Here is a 20,281-nt window from a genome sequence, read left to right as displayed (position 1 = left end):
ATGCCAGCATGAGAGAGCATCCAGAACGTTTGTGCATGGTATGGCGTGTACCATATTTTGCAAGCCACACTGTGCAGGAACGAAGGTGCAATTTAAGAGGGGGCACAACATGTGGCCCCCTGCATGTAATATGCTTGGCGGGTGCCAGCATCAGCACCACCTGCATATACAGGCCCGTTGCAGAGTGCCACCACAGCAGGATCTTTGATCCCAGCGGGGCGGCGGTCGTGTGGTAGTCACACCACTGACATTATAATACGGCGGTCAGAACACCGGAGTGGTGGCGGTGTTTGCCACTGGAAGTACATCGGTCCCAGAACTGCCATACTCGTAATAAGGCCCTAAGGGCCCGATGTAGGTAGGCAAATACCAGTCGGAAACGGCCGAAAATATCGATTTTCGGCCGTTTCCGACCGGTATTTGGATATTTAGATGTAGGGGCATGTTAAATTACAGAATCAGTAATGTTACCGAATCTGTAATTTTTCTGAATCGGTAAAATACAGAATCTGTAAAATTACCGATTCTGTAATTTAACATGTAGGTGGCACTGTAATCAGTGCTACAAGGGTTTAAGAATTGGTTATTTACCACCAACTAGAAGTTGGTGGTAAATAATGAAAACCCTTCAAAAAGCATTTTTTTTGCTTTAAAAAATGTGCCATGTTGCAGACATACATGCCCTAAGGGCATGTATGTCAGGAACATGTGCACCCATTAACAATTGAGGGGTGCAACAGGGTGTCAAAGTGACACCCTGTCCCCCTTTCAAATTCGGTAATTTTACCGAATCGGTATTTACCGATTCGGTAATTGGCATTGATTCCTATGGGCCTCAAGGCCCATAGGAATCAATGGCAATTACCGAATCGGTAAATACCGATTCAGTAATTACCGAATCATTCCGATTCGGTAATTTCAAAAGTAAAATTACCTACATCCCATTTACCTACTCTTAAATACCGAATCGGTATGATTCAGTATTTAAGAGTAGGTTAATCGAGATTACCTACATCAGGCCCTAAGTCTTTGGCAGTGGCTCAACCGCCAAGGGATCTCTCTCTGTCTGCTTATGATTTGGTGGGATCTTTAAATGTGAGGGTGGACAAGCTAAGTAAATATATTCTGGTGGTGCATGAATGGTATTTGCACCAGAAAGTGTCTCAACACATCTCTTTGGTCAGTGGGGAATGCCTTGCATCAATTTTGTGCCACTGCAGAGAACACAGTGTCATGTTTACTGCACACTAGAGTTTCCGCCTCAAGGCTCCCTGGGATACAAATTCATTCTGCATGCCTTTCCACTGCTGCTCCTTCTTTCCTCAGTTCTGAAGGTCAGGAGAGACCAAGCTCACCTATTTTGACTGTCCTGGATTAAGCCAAGAGAAAGGTACTCCAATCTTCTGAGCCTGAAACTTTAACCTACACTCCATCTACCTCTTCAGGAGGATGTTCTGACTCAGCAGTAAATCAGTTTTCTACACTAAAACCTTCACAACCTACATCTCTTTGATTAGAACCAACTCCGTAGTTTTGACCTGCCCTCAGAACTAGTAGACATAATGTTGGCAGCTTGGAACTCATAAACTAAATCAATGTAATCTTGCCTCCGGTCACACTTGTGTAGCCTGGTGTGAGGATCAACGGACTGACCAAATTCAGTCCAAATTATCTGATGTGTTGTTGTTTGCTTTTTGATTGGTCAGCAAGAATTTGCTGTGATCAAAGTAAAATGTTATTTTCAACCCCTTTAGGCCTTTTTTCATTTGTCTTACCAAGCTTTGTTGTTTAAGTCATTCTTGTGATGTGGTTCTTGAAGGGGTTCACTTCTATGCTTACTTCTGCACCTTCAATCATGCCACAGTTGTATCTTAACTTGGTTTTCAATTTCTTGATATGCACTTTTTTTTTAGCCCATGTCCAGCTGTTATCTGATGTAGCTGTGCTTTATGGATGCTTTCCTTATTGCAAAGACGTCTGTGTTCCATGTCAGTGAGCTAAAGGTGCTGTCAGTACACCCACCATATGTCACATTCTTCCCTGACAACTTGGTGCTTTGAACTTCAGCTTCTTTCTGCCAACAGTATTGTGCCCCTTCCACATGGGGGAGTCTATCACACTTTCTAGCTACTTTTCTCTTCCACATCTTGGGCCAGGTCACCCCCCCGCTGCCGAACAGCTCCACCAGCTGAGTGCCGCTCCTGCTCTGGTGCTACTGGGCGCGAGTTCGTGCTCACGGTCTGCCGCTGATCACTGCCGTGACCTGGGCAAGACCTTGGTATTTGTCTCCTGCTGCATAATTCTCCTGCCATTTTTGTGTTTCCTTGGGCATTTTCTTAGCCATTCGGCTCTGATCGGCCCCCCACCCCCTCTTGCCCTATTTTCTCCCGCTCCCGCTTTTTCCGCCGTTCCCCTTGAGGCCACACCCCCTTGCTGCCCAGCTCCCGGCTCCCAACTGCTCCTCCCTCACTTCCTTCCCTCAAATGGCGATCGCCACCCAGACGCGCAGCGGATGCGCGCAACGGGCGCTCTGGTTCGCCGAAAGTACAAATGTGAAATGGTCGGTGCAGTGTTCATTCATAAAAACAAATCAACCATGGACCATGGGCGAATACAAAACGTATACTAATGAGTTCATCTGATATAACCTGAATTGAATTCATTCAGTGAGTTTGGTCAATACATAATTCTGTACCACAGTTTTTAAATTCCACAGTTTCATCTGATATAGCCTGAATTTAACCCCTTCAGTGCTAATGACAAGGGTAACTCGTCATGGAGTTTCCATTGATTTCAATGGAAAGTCAATGGAAGTGCATCATGTGCCTTAGCAGCCAAGTGGTTAATTCATTCAGTGAGTTGTGTCAATACATACTTCTGTATCAAAAACACTTTTTAAATTCCACAGTCTTTTGTACATTATTATACAGTGCTCAAAGGTGCAAGAAAAGGACAGTACTTGGGGTAGGAAAGGTGTGGGTAGGTCAGTGAGGGACAGGGTAAATGCGTTGTGGTAAAAACACAATTCAGTAATCTGTGATGGAACCTTTACAGTCTATTGTTGATCATGAGTTCCCATAGAAACATTACACATAGGGCAGTGATAGCTTCTTTTGGTCCTATAGTGTATGTTGCTTGAAAAATGTTGTCGACGTTTCGACCCCTATTGACAGAAGGGTTAATTGATCCTCATTTTGGGGTCTTTCTCAGGACAACTACAGGGGTGTGGGCACCTACTGTGATTCGAAGGCTCAAGGGGTCCAATTTTGATTGATGGCCGCCGGGGAGAGCCGTGTTCTGTATATGGAAGATGAAACGCCTTGGTTTAATCCCATTAATCCCATTAAATTTCCAATTTCAGAAGATGGAAAGTTCGCAATAAATCCGAACTGTGTTTGGTTGAGTACCGCTAAGCCGTCGGTATCAGCTCCTGGCCGCGATCGCGGTCCGCTCTGTGTACCTCACTGACCTAACCACACCTTTCCTATGAATGAACACTGCACCGACTATTTCACATTTGTACTTATGTTATGACCCAGGTCGGCTAGTTTTGGGGCCTACCCGTTATAACTACTACTGATTGCGCGCCGAAAGCGCGCCAAAGGCAAGCCCGTCTGCGCCTGTCCGCGCCTGGCCCGCGCCCAGCGCCAGAACCATTGGACCCCGCTCCCGCCACAATGCCAGACTCCAATACGATGCCAACACCCTCCACGCTTCCAACACCGGCCGAGACCACCACTGCTTCCAGGCCGCCCCCGAAACGCACCCACGGACCCTTCTCCTGCCACACTTGCAACTTCACATGCGACAGAACCACCAAACCTCCTAGGACCGGACCAAACCACCTCTACTGCATCCTCCTGATCACCCGCTCCGCACGCAAACACGCCGTCCAGCTCTGGGACCTGCTCGACACTGCCGCACCAGACGTTGCCTTCCTGACCGAGACTTGGTGGAACGACGCCTCAGCTCCTGACATCGCCATTGCTATCCCGGACGGCTACAAAATCTCCCGCAGAGACCGTACCAACGGGACTGGAGGAGGAATAGCCATCGTTCATAAGTCCACCCTCCAGGTCCACACCCTCACAGATGACTCCCTCAACTCCGCTGAACACCTCCACTTCCGGATACACACTGACCCCAACACCACCCTAAGAGGTAAACTCCTGGACCCCGAACCATCTTCAGCTACTCCATTGCAGACCTCGTTAGCACCCACACAATCACCTCCATGGAATACATCCTCCTCGGGGAACTGAACTACCACCTCGAGTACAACAACAACGTCAACTCTGCCACCCTGATCGCCAACCTCGCCAACCTCGGCCTCTGACAACTTGTCAACAAACCCACCCACACCGCCGGCCACACGCTCGACCCCGTCTTCTCTACAATCTCCCACAACACCTTCAACCACACCACCGAACTCCACTGGACTGACCACCGCTGCATCCACTTCACCTTCAAGAAACCAACCACGCACCACCGCACCCAACTGCTGCCGCGCCGCTGCAGGAGCAAAATCAAATAAGACCAGCTGACCTCTACCCCCGCCCAGAACCCACCTACCGACACAGATGCCGCCGCCCGAAGCTTCAGACAGTGGATCAACGACTGCGCCAACACACTCGCCCCAATCAAGAAACCCCCAGCAACCACCACAGCAAGAAAGACGCCTGGTTCACCGAGGAACTCCAAACCTCCAAACGTTCATGCCGAAGCTAGAGAAGAAATGGCTCCACAACCGCACACCAGACAGCCACGCAGCCCACAAGGATGCCATCCGCAGACATCACCACCTCATCAGAACAGCCAAGAGATCGTCCTTCAAAACCCGACTAAACAACAATGCACACAACAGCAAAGAACTTTTCAACATTGTGAATGAACTCTCCAACCCCAGTGCCAACACCAACGAATTCCTGCCCCTCACAAGATCTGTGCGACTCACTGGCCACCTTTTTCCATCGCAAGATCGCCGACATCCATGACAGCCTCAATGCCTCACCCGCCCCGACCCCAACAGACCTCACCCCGATCATCACCCGCAGCAACCTGCTGACCACCTGGTCCCACGTCACGTGTTCAGCAAAGCTGGTGCTACCATCGCACCCCAACTATGGAAGGTCATCAACATCTCCTTCGAAACAGCAACGTTCCCGGAAAGCTGAAAGCACGCAGAAATGTAACACCCTCCTAAAGAAGCCCAAGGCGGACCCCAAAGACCTCAAGAACTTCCGCCCCATCTCCCTGCTCCCCTTCCTGGCAAAGGTAATCGAGAAAATTGGCAACATGCAGCTGACCCGTCACTTCGAGGACAACAACATCCTAGACACATCCCAGTCCGGGTTCAGACGAAATCACAGCACCAAGACAGCCCTCATCGCCACCACAGAAAACATCAGGCGCCAACTAGACAATGGCGAAGCCTCAGCACTCATCCTCCTGGACCTGTCAGCTGCCTTCGACACGGTCTGCCACCACACACTAATGACACGCCTCCAAGAAGCCGGAATCTAGAAGAAGGCCCTGGACTGGACCACCTCCTTCCTCTCCGGCAGCACCGAGAGAGTCTGTCTCCCGCCCTTCCGATACGAACCCACTGACATCATCTACGGCGTACCCCAGTGCTCATCCCTCAGCTCGACCCTGTTCAACTTCTACATGGCCCCCCTCGCTCAAGTGGCCCGCCAGCACGACCTGAACATCATCTCCTAAACCGACGACACCTAACTGTTCCTCTCCCTCACCAAAGACCCGCACACTGCCAAAACCAACCTCCACGAGGGAATGAAGACTGCCACCGAGTGGATGAGGAACAGCCGCCTGAAACTGAACTCGGACAAGACGAAAGTCCTCATCCTTGGCTCCACCCCCTCTGCCTGAGACGTCTCCTGGTGGCCGACCACACTGGGAACAGCACCAAAACCCACAGACCACGCACGCAAACTAGGATTCATCATGACTCCTCCCTCTCCATGTCAAGACAGGTCAACGCCATCTCCTCCTCCTGCTACAACACCGTCCGCATGCTTCACAGAATCTGCAAATGGATCCCGACCGAAACCAGAAGAGCAGTGACCAAAGCCCTCGTCAGCAGCAGACTGGACTACGGCAACGCACTATATGCAGGAATCCTGGCCAAACACCTACAACAACTGCAAAGCATCCAGAACGCCTCCACCCGCCTGATCCTCAACATCCCTCGATGCAGCCACATCACCCCCCACCTTAGAGACCTGCATTGACTCCCCATCAACAAGAGGATCACTTTCAAGCTCCTCACCCACGCACACAAAGCACTCCACAACACCAGATCAGCCTACCTGAACAGCCGACTCAGCTTCTATACCCCAACCCGCCAGCTCCGCTCCGCCAGCCTCGCCCTCGCCGTTGTCCCGTGCATCCAACAAACCACCTCCAGCGGCAAATCCTTCTCCTTCTTCGCCGCCAAAACACCCTCCCCACCCAGCTGCGACAGACCCAGGACCTACTCACCTTCAAGAAGCTCCTCAAGACTTGGTTCTTCAAGCAGTAGCAGCCCCCCCCCCCCCTCAGCGCCTTGAGACCCTCAAGGGTAAGTAGTGTGCTTTACAAGTTACTGATTGATTGATCCTGCTAAAGAGGTTGGAAGGCTTCATAAATTGGATTTGAAGAGGGCCTTTGATTTTTACATACAACTGAATATTGTGTAAAGGGTGGATTACTAGTGTTTGCTGGATTCCGTGGTACTAGGAAAGGAAGGGCCATTTTGAAACAAACCTTCCCAACATGGATCAAACTGTGTCTAAAAATGTGCTGCACCTTGGCAAAGAAGGAGCTTCTTTATGGCATTTTGGCCCATTCCTCAATAACCAATGCTACCACTAGGGCACTGGATAGTGTGTTCTGGTGGGGGACATATGCCAGGCTTCTACATGTGCATCTGTCAACACATTCACCCTGCACTGTCTCGACTCTCAAGTCCGTAAGCAAGGGAATTTTTTGCCGCGGTCCATCCCTCAGATCCTTCACCATCTGTAGGGTACTACTTTCATATCTATTCACAGAGTGAGGAATCTTCAGGTAGAAGTATCCATCAAAAGAACAAATTACTTACCTTCAGTAATGCTCTTTCTAGTGGATACTCTCTCCTACTGCAGATCACTCAATACCCTCCCAGCTGTACGTTCTGTGGAGTGAGCTTTTATGTTTCCATAAAGGCACTGAGTTAGGTCCTCCACTATGTCATGTTTGTAATCTGTCATAATTGATCCACGCCCAAAGGCTCACAAGGGTATCAAAAGAAAATTGATGTCAGTGTGTAGGGTTGATATCTATATGTGGCTCCTTGCCATCTCTTCTAAAGGCAGTGCTAAGCCGCTGCGCAGTCTGATAATACCATCTACCAGCGTGTATGAGTATTTAGTGAAAAAGTTTCAGATGCAGTGCAGAGCTTGCGAAGAAACTTGCAAACTACGAAATCTCTGGTTAGAGTATCCGCCAGGTGGCTATAAAGTAAAAAATATTGTTCTTCAGTCCTATCCAATTATCACTCCAAACTTGTCAACATAGAGTCCATTACGTGTTGACTGGAGTGAATTTCATAATCAGTCTTTTTAAACATGTTCACATCATATTTAGAAATCTCTGCAGACCTGATAGAGATCTTTGTTCATTTAAGGGAGCCTCTACCACGGAGGCTCCCCTGAAGGCGCTGTTCGTTTGCTGAGTGGATGCCATGTTTCATGCTGTCATTCTGCCAACTTTTTTGTTCATGAAAAACAAAACAATGATGACCCTGACAACTAGGTGCTTTCTTTAAATGTGTCAGCGTTATTTTTCTTTTTTTTCTATTTGGCACTGCCAGGGCTTCCCTGGTGGTACAAAAAGAAAAGTACTGTCTGCTCTAAATAGGATGGGCAGGCAGAAACAGGCCATTTATGGAGGGTTTAAACCAGAGGAGACACCGGCGGTTCCAACAGCAGAAATCTGAAGATCCTTCTAACTCCAGATAGAGCGAGTGGACCACCACCAGGTTGATGGACACAGAACTCTGCCTCGGTTCTAGTGACATGCCCTGTCTGCCAAACTCTAAAAGATGCCTGTAGTGTCCTGTAGTGACATACCTCACTTGTCTGGTCGTAATGATGTTCATGATGAAGCCATATAGTGTGTGGTGCTGCTTGTGTCTGAAGGTCTTAAAGAAACATTTGAAGCAATTAGTCGACCTATCCGTTTTTGCTAATATGACAGCATTACATAATTGTTCCATTATCTCCCCACCTCTCAGTGATTTCCATAGTCTTAGAGTGGGTTGTCCACCTTGTATGTGCGCTGTTAGCCTCAGTGAAAGGAGATACCGTCAAGTGCTAAAGGACGTCAGGGCTGTGAGCCCCCAATTGGGGACTATGTTTGAAAGCTCCTGGTAGTTCATTTCACCATCATTTGGGAATTCCTAATAAAGTGATACAGGAAACAAAATGGCCTTTTTAAGCAATCTGTCTTTTCTTTGCAGGTATCCCAATGTTTTGAACTCCATACCCTGGACCCCGGATACTATCGAACTGCTGCAAAAGGCAACAAAGGAAACACTTCAGGTTAATTTTGTGTATCATTCTAATGTAAGTTGTTTTCTATTTCCATATCAAGAATTTTTAAAAAGTACATTTTGTGCATGAGGATATATTAAACTGTTGATGTAAAACTGCAAGGTTTGAGCTGTTATATGTTCAATTCTTTATAGAGGGCTCCAAACCCTGAACTAAGGGATTAATGAAGTGAGTTTATTATGTTCAATGCTCTTGTGTAATTGTCACTACAATTCAAGGCTGGTGAATTATGAACTTTTTGGGCTTGGCAGGGTAGCAATCAAATGTTGCTTGTTTCAGTGTTCATTTAAAAAAAATTTACACATTGTTTCATCTGTACAGGATAAGCTAATGTTTGCCATTCATTGAAACAGCATCTGTGGTGTCTTATTTCTTTGACATGAAAATGTGTAATTTGTAAAGTGATGACCATAACATTTGAATGTTGTGAGCACCCTGACTCTGAAATGCCTGTGTGTGACATTTCCCAAATGCAATTGTATTAGACAGGAATGCTTCTTTCAGTGCATATTCTTTCTCCTTCAGGCTGTGTTTTATTGTCTCATATTTTATCATTGATGTGTGACTCTTTAAAACCCAGTGTTTCATTGGAATAAACTTGTAACCATTTATTGGTGCATGTGCAAAGCAGCCTTTGCTTCTCCCCCTGGGTGTAGGTGCATTGATGCTTTCTGCTCCACACACCTAGGGGGATTTTCTGTGACTTGCCAGGTTGGCTTCTGCTGAGATCTCCCAGCATTCCAATGAAAAGGTTTATTCCAGGACCCTGCATGTGCCATACCTGCTCAAGATACCCTTCAGGAGGAGAGGAGATAGACAAGTCTGTTGACACTCACTTTCTTTCCAGACCTCAGCTTCTTGCGAAGATCATCCACTAGATCAATTGTTTTTCTCTTGTTTTCAACTGGTGTCAGCTTCAAGGCCACTTTAGTCACTGTCAGGGCTTGGTTCACAATGGTAACTTACAGTATTAAATCATTTACACTTTTGAGTATTTTTCCAACTTTGTGGCTATTCACAAAATCTGAGTGTAATCGTACTCAAAAGTGTAAAAATAAACACATATGTAAATTAATCATAAGTGTAAGTTACTTTTCTGAATAGCCCCTTGTTGGACCTGCCCCTATTGGCAGGGCCACCCCCTGACCTTTGCCTTTTTTTACCTAATTTTTGTTGCCACTTTTCCCTGCTAACCAGTGGTAAAGTGCATGTGCTCTCTCCCTAGAATATGGTAAAATTGCCCTACACCTGATTATTACATTGTATTCACTTGTAAGTCCTTACTAACTAGTACTACAGGTACTCAGGGCCTGTAACTTAAATACTACAAGTAAACTGCAACACTATCTGTTTTGCCCACTAAAGAAGCACTTTAAATCATATCTAGAGGCCTGCTACTGCAGCATGTGTGTGCAGTTTTAAAACTGCCATTTCAAACATTTTGCCAGGCCTAGGCATTCCTTTTTAATATTTATAAATCACCCCAAAGTTAGGCCCTTATAGGTCCTAGAGTAAGGAGCTTAGTTTTACAAAGAGAGACGCATTGGTTTAAGTTTTATACGTCATGGAAATGAAAAACTCCTAAAGTCGTGTTTTACTGTTATAAAGCTGTCTCTCCTATCCACTAGTACTGGATTGCCTTATTACATTTAATAAATGCTAACTACAAATTGGGAACAGATAAAGAAATCATGTTTACACTCAAATATATTGTAATTTAAAATCATATTTTAAGTTACAATTCTAAAAATGCCACAGATCTTTGTACTGGGGTGAATGTATGACATTGTTCTGCATTCTGCCCATCAACTGTTGTTTTTGCATTTGTCACCCCGAGTGGGAGGGGTATGCTCAGACATGAGTCCCGTGCTCTCCAAACCACTGGAATCAAGCTATCCTGGCTGATAACAGCTGAGAGCCAGAAACCGGTCCTAGGATGCTTGATTCCGGTCCAGGGAAGACCTGGCTTGGCAGTTCGGGCTGGACTGTTCCCATAAGGCACAGGGTCAAGGCTGATTTGCATATGGCCATGTCTGAACTGGGGTGGTGGGGAGTGCAAAAAAACGATGGATTTAGGCCCAGATCTCTGTACTGGGGTGAATGTATGACATTGTTATGCATTCTGTCCATCAACTGTTGTTTTTGCATTTGTCACCCCAAGTGGGAAGGGTATGCTCAGACGTGAGTCCCGTGCTCTCCACACCACTGGAGTCAAGCTAGCCTGGCTGATGATGGCTGAAATGCCATAAACCGGTCCCAGGATGCTTGATTCCGGTCCAGGGAAAACTTGGCTTGGCAGTTTGGGCTGGACTGTTCCCATGAGGGACAGGGTCAGACTGATTTGCATATCAGTGATGTCATTTGAGATGTCATCAGTGATGTCATGAGTGATGTCACTGACCATGTTATGAGTGTTGTAATATGTGACATCATCAGCAGTGCATTGCGGGCGCGTGAGTTATAGTTAGCTGAACTAACTATAACGGGGGAATTTCAATGGTTTTATATGAGTGAAATGTCCAGCTAACTATAACATGTGTCCAACTTACGTTTTTTTCAGTGAATTTCAAAGGTTTTTTAAATGCTAATTCCTAACTATAACGTGGCGGTAACCTATGGTTTTTTCAGTGAATTTCAATGGTTTTGTAAATGAAATTTTTTTTATGTAATAATTGTTATATTTTTTATACTGATTTACTATATTATTATATATTTTTTATTTTTAGATATATTATTTTTTAAATTACATTACATATTTTTAATATAAATTGATAAAAAATGTTTGTACACCTCTCTGCAACGCAGCCCCCTGACGCGTTTGCAGAGGGGGAACTAATTCCCCTTGCATACTGGGGGTGCCTGGGAGGCAACTAGCCCACCAGGAGCCTCCAGTATGCGCCAGGGGGCTGTGTTGCTTTGCCCCGGAGGGCGGCGGTCCCCGGGGCAGTGTGGGGGGGGGATTGGGCACCGCCCACACTTCTATATCACTATGCCCCCACAATTTGGTCCCCCTCGGGGGTAATTTTTAAATAAATATACCATGTTTTTTAAAAAAAACATTTTTGGCCTTGGGGGTCCATGTGGGACCCCATAAGTACGCTTAGGGGGTCAGGGTGCTTCTACCCTGCCCCCTTTTTGTGTTCTACACGTTTGTTTTTCTGCTTTCTTGTGCCTCGGTCTACCGAGCACAAGATGGCTGCCAACACTTCCTGGTTTGAAGTGTTGAAAGCCAATGAGCATGCAGCTTGTGCTCGAGAAGTTTTATAACTCAAAAAGGGGGCAGGGTAGAAGCACCCTGACCCCCTAGACCTGCTCAGGGGTTCCCACAAGGACCCCAAGGCAAAAAAATATATTTTTTTTTTGGGAAAATCATGGGGTGCGCGCACCCCGCGATTTTTCGTTTTTTTTTTTTTTCACCTTGGGGGTCCCTGTGGGACCCCCTGAGCAGGCCTAGGGGGTCAGGGTGCTTCTACCCTGACCCCTTTTTAAGTTCTACATTTTTTTTTGCTTTCTTGTGCCTCACTCTACTGAGGCACAAGATGGCTGCCATCCATTTCTGTTTTGGAGTGTTGACAGACAGTTGGCAGCCAATCAGCATGAAGCTCGAGTACGGCAAGGTACGTGCACGGTGCGCGCCTATAGATATATAATTGATTTCAACTTTAATTTTCTCAGGCACTACTGGAGGGATTTACACTATTTAACCAAAAGCGTGATCTGCGTACCAGACTCTACCATTTTGCCAAGTTTGGTGTAATTCCGTTCAGCGGTTCAGGTTGTAGCCGTGTCTAAAGGTCCTATGGAAATTACCATGGGAAAAACACGTTTTGGGACCCCCCTTTTTTCTCGGCCTTGCTTGACGATCCTACCCGAGACTTTCAGGGAAGTAGCGGAGCGGAGCTGGCCAAAATTTTGGAAAATTACACACAAATTCCTCAACCGGGGCCAGAGTTATTCCCAATAGAATGTTGCGGATTTCCTATGGAAACTAGGTCCTAACTATAACTACCTACTGGCGACCGCCAGTAGGTAATATATATATATATATATATATATATATATATATATATATATATATATATATATATATATATATATATATATATATATATATATATATATATATATATATATATACATATATATATATATATATATATATACATATATATATATACATATACATATATATATATATATATATATATATATATATATATATTCACTGAAAAAACCATAGGTTTCACACCAGTTATAGTTAGCTGGAAGTTTTACTCGCATAAAACCATTAAAATTCCCACGTTATAGTTAGTTGGACTCACTATAACTTGCGCGTGCAATGCACTGCTGATGACGTCACATATTACATCACTCATGACATGGTCAGTGACATCACTCATGACATCACTGATGACACCATTAGTGAGTAATGTTTAAATATTTAAATATATGTATTATTGTTTCACTTTCTGTATAAGTGGCTGCATGGGTTGGTGAGTAGGTACATATGTATGTATATGGGTTATTAGATGTTTTTCTTAGTATCAGTATGAGTGTTTGTATGGTTTGGTGGGGGTATTACTTAGCACATAGATGCATGAATGACTGACTCTCTCTTTGTATGTGTTTTGAAGACAGGATATGTGCAGGACTGTATGGGTGGATGAGTGTGTATATGTGTGTGTTAGTGAGTGAATGACTGTCTCACTAGTGTCTTTATCAGTGACTACATATGTTTTAATCTAGTATATATGAATATTGATGTATATAAGTGAGTATATGTGAGAGTGAGGGATTTTAAGAGTTCCTGTTTAAATTAGTATGTGCTTCTATAATTGATTGATTAAGAGAGTAAGTATGTGTAAGTTTCCTTAGAAGTAAAGTGGTAGTGTGTGTATAGCTGTATATGCAAATAAATGGATGTTCAATAGTTTATTTGCATGTGTGAGTATGTGTGTGAGTAACTTTTGGATGACTGTCGGTGTGTAACAGGATGTATAGGTGTATCACTACATATGATGAGTGAGTATATGTATAGGTAACTATATAGAACTGTTGGTGAATGAGTGGATGTGTATATAGATGGTGGAATTATTGAATTGGTTGTTGTAACTGGTATGAGTATCTCCATTTTTTTGAAAATTTTACCTTCTATTATTGAATATGTGTTTCAAGGGTTATATTACAGTGAAAGGAGGTCTGACACTCTGTCACAAGGATGGTGTCATCTGTGATGTCATGAGTGATGTCACTGACCATGTCATGAGTGATGTAATATGTGACGTCATCAGCAGTGCATTGCACGCGCAAGTTATAGTGAGTCCAACTAACTATAACGTGGGAATTTCAATGGTTTCATGCAAGTAAAACTTCCAGCTAACTATAACTGGGGTGAAACCTATGGTTTTTTTCAGTGAATTTAATAGGTTTTTTAAATGCTAATTCCTAACTATAACTGGTGTGAAACATATGGGTTTTTCAGTGAATTTCAATGGTTTTTTAATAGCAAATCTCTATAGGTATGAAAAGTAATATTTTTTTAAACAAATTTTACATTGTTTAATTATGTAATATTTTTTATTTATTTTTTGCCCGGAGCGCTCCAGGGGCGTGTACCGGGGAACGCTCGGGTAAGCGCAATCTTACGGCGCGCCCCCGGGCGTGTACCGGTGAGCGTCCCGTTAGAGCTATTCTCGCGAATGAAAACAACATCGTGACGTTTCGCGTAACCGCGTGATGCGTCATATCACACACTGCGTAAGCGCGCCCGGAAGCACGCGAGCGCATACGATCGGGCAACATCCCGACGGGCTTACGCTACGCGCCCCGGGGCGTGTAGCGTAAGCGCGTCGGGTCATGTGATCTGAAAATAACACTTTTCATTGGTGCAGATCAGTTTTGGTTTCCAAATGATGAAAGCCTGGATCATGTGACTTGAAAATAACACTTTTCATTGGTCCAGAACAGTTTTGTTTTCCAAATGATGAAAGGCTCCACCTTTTTTCCTTATTCTGACTTTGTCCTTTGACTGAGGAAGACCTGTTTGGAGATCTGTCTCTAATCTTTACTAGTTTAAAATGGCTACAGTAGCAGCAGCAGCTGGGGCATCTGCACCACCACCACCACCACCAAGAGGACCACCACAACATCACATTGGTGGTCAGGAAAAAGAAGAGGAGGAGGAGGATGAGGAGGGGACAAGGAGATTTCTCCCAGAAGACAATACCCCATATAGGCCAATGGAGCACATAGTATGGGAGTTGTTTTCTATTCCAGAGGGCAAAAAGAAAGTCAATGCACCAAAGGTGACTTGCCTAATCTGTGGCATGGAACTTATAGGGGGGAACCCTAACAGAAAATATTCATTTGGTAATTATAGCATGATTCGACATATGGAGCGGAAGCATCCCAACAATTATGCTAGGGCAGAGCTCCGAGAAATGGCCAGGAACCCTTCTCGATCTTCACCAAGCACCTCCCAAAGAAAGAAACCCACTCCATCGGATCCAGAGGCAAGAGAGACAATGTCTGTAATTCAACCCAAGTTTGCAAATTTTAAAATCGTATGCATATTTTGTGGGAAGACACTTTGTTATGGTGAACAAAGTCTAAAACTTATCCTCTGTGCTAATGATAACCACAAGTGCCCGAAAACCCCCTAATTTTTTCTTGATTTTTTTTGCTCCAGTTGAGCCATTTACAATTCCCTGTTTTTTGTTTCTCCCTATAAAAAATACAAAAAAATATAAAACTGTTCAGAAAAGCCAAAAAAAGTAAAAAATGTTCAGAAAAACAATAAAAAAATATAAAACAACAAAAAGAATAAAAAAACAGTTCTTTTTAGAACTACCTTTCATTTATAAAAATAGACCTATATTTTTAAAGGATCTCTCTCAATCTTTTTTCCTTAGGGTACGCGGACCGGTACGTGCACCGGGGCGCGCTCCGGGGCGCGCACCCACAAAAAAGAAAAAAAAAATAATGAAGGAGTTAGCATGAGGGAAGAACACAGAGAGAGTAATGTTAAGAGAAAGAGAGCTAGAGGGAGCAACACAGAGGGATTGTTTATTACATAGTAAAAAACAGAGAAGGTGTAATAGGGTGAAAGTGAGAAAAGTAAAATGAATAAGGGAGCGAAAGAAGGGAAGAGAGAGGAAGAAGACTAAAGTAGAGGTAGTGGGAGAATGTGAGTGGGTGTTGAAAGAAAAACAAAGGACAGTAAAAAATGGGGAACGAAGGGTAGTGACGGAACCGGGATAAATGAACAACGGTGAGGGAGGGTGAGAAAAGAGCAGTGAGTGTAAGTAAAGAGGGGTGAAAGAAGGTGAAAAAAGTGAATTAGGGTAAGACATGGGGAGTGACAGAGAGAAAGGACAGAGAGAGTAAAAGAACAGTGCCTGAAAGGGTCTGAGTGAAACAGCAAAGAAAGGTAAGTAAGGCACTGTGGGTGACTTATAGTGAGTCAGTGGGTGTAGGTGGGGGTGTGGGTGTGTCTGTGGGTGTGGGTGTGTGGAGTGTTTTGGTGTGGGTGGAGGCGTGGGAGTGTGAAATATGTGTGAGGGGTGTGTGGGGGGTATGTGTGTGGGATGTGTGTGTGTGTGTGGAATGTGTGTGTGTGTGTGTGTGTGTGAGGAGTGTGTATATGCGTGTGTGTGGTGTGTGTGTGTGTGAGGTGTGTGTGCGGTGTGTGTGTGGGGTGTATGTCTGAGGTGTGTGTATGTGTTGGGAGGGGGATGAGGTGTGTGTGTAGAAGTGAAGTAAATAATTAAGAAAAAGAGAATGAGTGAGGAAGCAAAGGAAGGGAACAGAGTATAAATGAAGTAAAGAATGGGGACGGAAAGAAGTTAAATATGAGAGGGGAAATAGGGAAAGGGGAGTAAACATGGAGAATAAAAATAAGTGAGGGAAGCAGAGTAAAGAAACAGGAGTGAGGTTGGTTGAGAAAATATTAGTGAGGTTAAAGCAAAGGGTGATGTCAAACTACATTCTTTTACATATAATAATGTAACTTTAAATACATTTTTTACTACACTTTGTATCTGTGAAAGAGAGAAGAAAACATAAGTTATAATTAGTAAAATATGTATTTTAAATTAAAAGGTACAAATGAAGAGGTTAAAAAACATAACAGTGTATTTAGAAATAAAGTAAGAGTGAAGGACACAGAAAGGGAAATAAAGTAAGGTAGAAGGACAAGAAGAGAGAAAAAGAAATAGAAGGAGAGCAAATTACTAAGAGTAAGGCATATAGATTCACTGACAGAGAGGAAGAGAAGAACAGAGAAATGAACTGAAGGTAAGAAAGATACTAAAACAATGTGAGTTACCAAACTAAATCAGGAAACAGTAGTAAGTAAAAAGATAATGACTGAGACGGAAAAGAGTCTAATTAAGGATGCATTTAGAAGAATGAGAAATGGAAGATAACTGAGAGTAAGTGAAGAACAGTTATAGAGTGAAGAGATGAAGGGAGATAATATACAAGGATTGAGAGAAAAGGAGTGAGGAATTTAGTAGACAGACAGACTAAGTTAAAAACTGAGTGAAGTGGAGTACAATGAGTGAGCAAAGGAAATGAGTAAGGGAGCAAAAAAAAGAAAGAGAGGAGAAGAGGACTAAAACAGTGGTACTGAGAGAAAATGATTCGGTGATGAAAGTAAAGAGAAGGACACTGAAAGAAAGGAAATGAGGGATAGTAATGGAACCAGAGTAAAAGAAATGGGATGAAGAACGATGAGAGAGGAGCAGTGAAGTTGTTGTAAAAGAAATGATAGAAGGTAGATAAACACAAGTGAACATAACACAAGGAGAGTGAGGCACTGAGGTCATAGAGGTAGTGAACGAAAAATAGAGAGAAGAGGTCAAAAGAAAGGAGCAAATAAAGATAAGCATGGGAGAGTGGGTGATTTATAGTGATAGAGTGTGACAATACTGCTGAGTGAGTAAAGAGGAATTACTAAAAGAGCAAAGGAGGAAAATACGGAAGAGGGAAGTAAAGCAGTGAGACTGAAAGCTGAAAAGTTATGCAAGGGAGAGAGGGGATGCAGACAGTTGAAATGAGACTGAGGGGTTGTGAAAGAAATGGAGAAAAGGAACGGGGGTGAGAGAGAGTGAGAGAAAGACATTATAAGTGAGTAAAAAGAGCTGAAAGAGGATGGAAAAAGGAAAGTGAGTGTCAGACAATGGGAATACAATTTGAATTACACAATACAAAGTATAGAATAACTTCTACAACATGTTACATAGTTTATTTTTGCAGTTCTCAGAATATATTGAATTTCACTTAAACAAGTGAGTTCAAATTACTCATCATATGACAGCGGGAAAAAAAAATCTAAAAGATTGTGTTTTTAAAAAAACTTAGATACTGACAAATGACAAATGTACACTAATCTTTGATTCACTTACTTTTCCTTTAGGCCAAATAGTATATCACGAAGGTCCTTTTTTTCGTTGGACTGTACTCTGCTGTTCACTAAAAAATCCATTTCATCGACTTTCTAGAAGAAAAGCTCCAAGAACATCTGAAATATTTTCATTATTTTCATATACTCCTTTTTTCAGTCATAACTCTTTACTCATTCCTTTACTTTTCCTTTAGGCCAAATAGTGTCAGATGTATTAGTATATTTTCAAATTAATTATAAGAAACTCTGAAATTACCGTTTTTCCGACGTTCTGAAAGAAACGCTCATACAACATATTCACAATATTTAAATTGTTGTAAAACCATCTCTGAGTCACTCATGTTCATCATTTTGTATAATACTGATATCACTTACTATGAGATCCACTTACAGTACCTATATGACAAGTCAATTTTTTATATTATCTTCATCATTTTTACTCAGAATATAATTTTAAACAGCAAACTAACCTTTATTAACTGCTCCCGTCTTCATAGGCCAATTACCCTTACTTAAACTTTGGTTCTAAAAACACTAGGTATGAATTTTTTAAGTCAAAAGGCAAACGTTGTTTGAAAGTCAAATGAGTGTCATTACACTGGGTCCAACCTTTACAACTTTTTAAATAGCATGTGTAATGCCCTGATGTTGTTATAGGACCGTCATGAGAAATAATAGCTAAAGTTGCAAAGGTTCTTCCTGAAATTGATAACTGAGAAGCCACAAAATTTTTAAAAGAAGTTGACAATTTACTTCCATCAGGTCTACATCTATGAGATTTCACTACGTCACTTTTAGGACACTGTTACGTCAAAATCTTACGACTGCCTCACAGCAGGCGTAAGACTGACGCAAGCCCTTTCACATGGGACTTTCCCCATGTGAAAGGACGCATTGCTGCACTTTTGTGACACACTCCAGCAATGCGTCACTTTTGCGCCGTTCAGATACGTCAGAAATACTGACTTATCTGTAAGTCCTTGCGCCATGATGCGTCATACATTAAATATAACACATCATTGGTGTCACAAGGAGTGCGCAGTGAAAAGTGACGCATCGCTGTTTTCATAAATAAGGCTCTCAGTGTGCTTCCTAATCTGACGTAACACAGGTGACATGATTATGAAAGGTTCAAATATTTTTATGTAATCAGTTCAGTTCAGTTCAGTTAGTTTTTATTTCGACCATTAAAAATCATCATGAAAATACATAATAACAATACATTGTAACAATACATTTACCCCTAAAATATCATTAAACTACATTTCTGAACTTTACAATGGTGTTTAAAAACAATTGGATAAAATTAACCAAAAGCAGCGGAACAATAAATCAGAAATACAGGTAGACATGAGTTCCAAATCACAGTTAGATCAATTTCTTGTGTTTCTCAGTCTAACCGCTACTTTTAAAAAACTTGAGATGGCACACAAGGTATACATATCATTTGCTTTCTGTAGGAATAGCAGGGCTGCTTTCGCGTGACGTAGTTTCTGTTTTCTAAGGATGTGGACCAGGAATCGGCGCCTAGGCAATTGATAAAATGAACATAAAAGTACAAAATGAAGGGTGTCCTGCGGAGACCTATTGTCGCAGCCGCAGGCACCCTTCTGCTCAATCGTTGTAGTAAAACCAGAAGGATAGGCTAAAATATTAGGTAAAAGATTGAGCCTAAAAAGACACATTAAAATCTCGCCTGTTGGTTATGCATCAGGAAAAAATAAGGTTCCATGCCCACCCCATTGGCTACTAGACCATATGCAATTACTGACGTCTTGACCTTTGCCGCATTTGCTCTGGTTGTTTCAAACTTATCTAAAAGCAATTTTTTTATAGTGAATTTACAATTGTTAGTAATTTGCGACGGGTCGTAAAACACATAAGACTGGTCAATATTTATCAGAGTATTTTTAACATATCTTAACCAGGGGATTTGCATCGCATTGTCCCTTTGCAGACAGTCTTTGGTAATTTCCCTGCTCAGTTCAGCCTCTGGGTTAGTCCATATTCTGATCCATGCCGTGATTTGCCTAATCTTCACTTGATCCGAGATGTATTGGATCCCCATTTCTGCATGGGCAATATCGGCGGCAGTGGAAGGTGGGGTTTTAAGAATTCTACGAAGAAACTTGTCTTCTTCGATTTGCAGCTTTTTCACATCCCTGAATCCCCACACCTCTGCACCATATAGTGCCTTTGGCATTGTAACTGATCTGTACAGGGTCATTATTTGTTCAGGGCACCAACGATCCAGTCTATGCGCAAAGCTTAGGATTGCCCC

At 43.2% G+C, this 20,281-nt stretch overlaps 1 protein-coding gene across 1 annotated transcript in view; it reads left to right on the top strand.

Annotated features, from left to right (window-relative positions):
• The window catches only part of LOC144769783 (DBH-like monooxygenase protein 2), a 183,025-nt gene extending 181,647 nt beyond the window's left edge, over positions 1-1,378 (top strand). The window contains exon 12 of the mRNA XM_078653967.1: positions 1,327-1,378. Within this exon, the coding sequence (XP_078510093.1) occupies positions 1,327-1,378 (52 nt within the window). The remainder of the gene's footprint in view (positions 1-1,326) is intronic.
• The last annotated feature ends 18,903 nt before the right edge of the window (positions 1,379-20,281 follow it).

This window comes from Lissotriton helveticus, chromosome 7 (genome assembly GCF_964261635.1).
Source record: "Lissotriton helveticus chromosome 7, aLisHel1.1, whole genome shotgun sequence".
NCBI classification, from domain to species: domain Eukaryota; kingdom Metazoa; phylum Chordata; class Amphibia; order Caudata; family Salamandridae; genus Lissotriton; species Lissotriton helveticus.
This window is presented reverse-complemented; position numbering and strand designations above follow the sequence as displayed.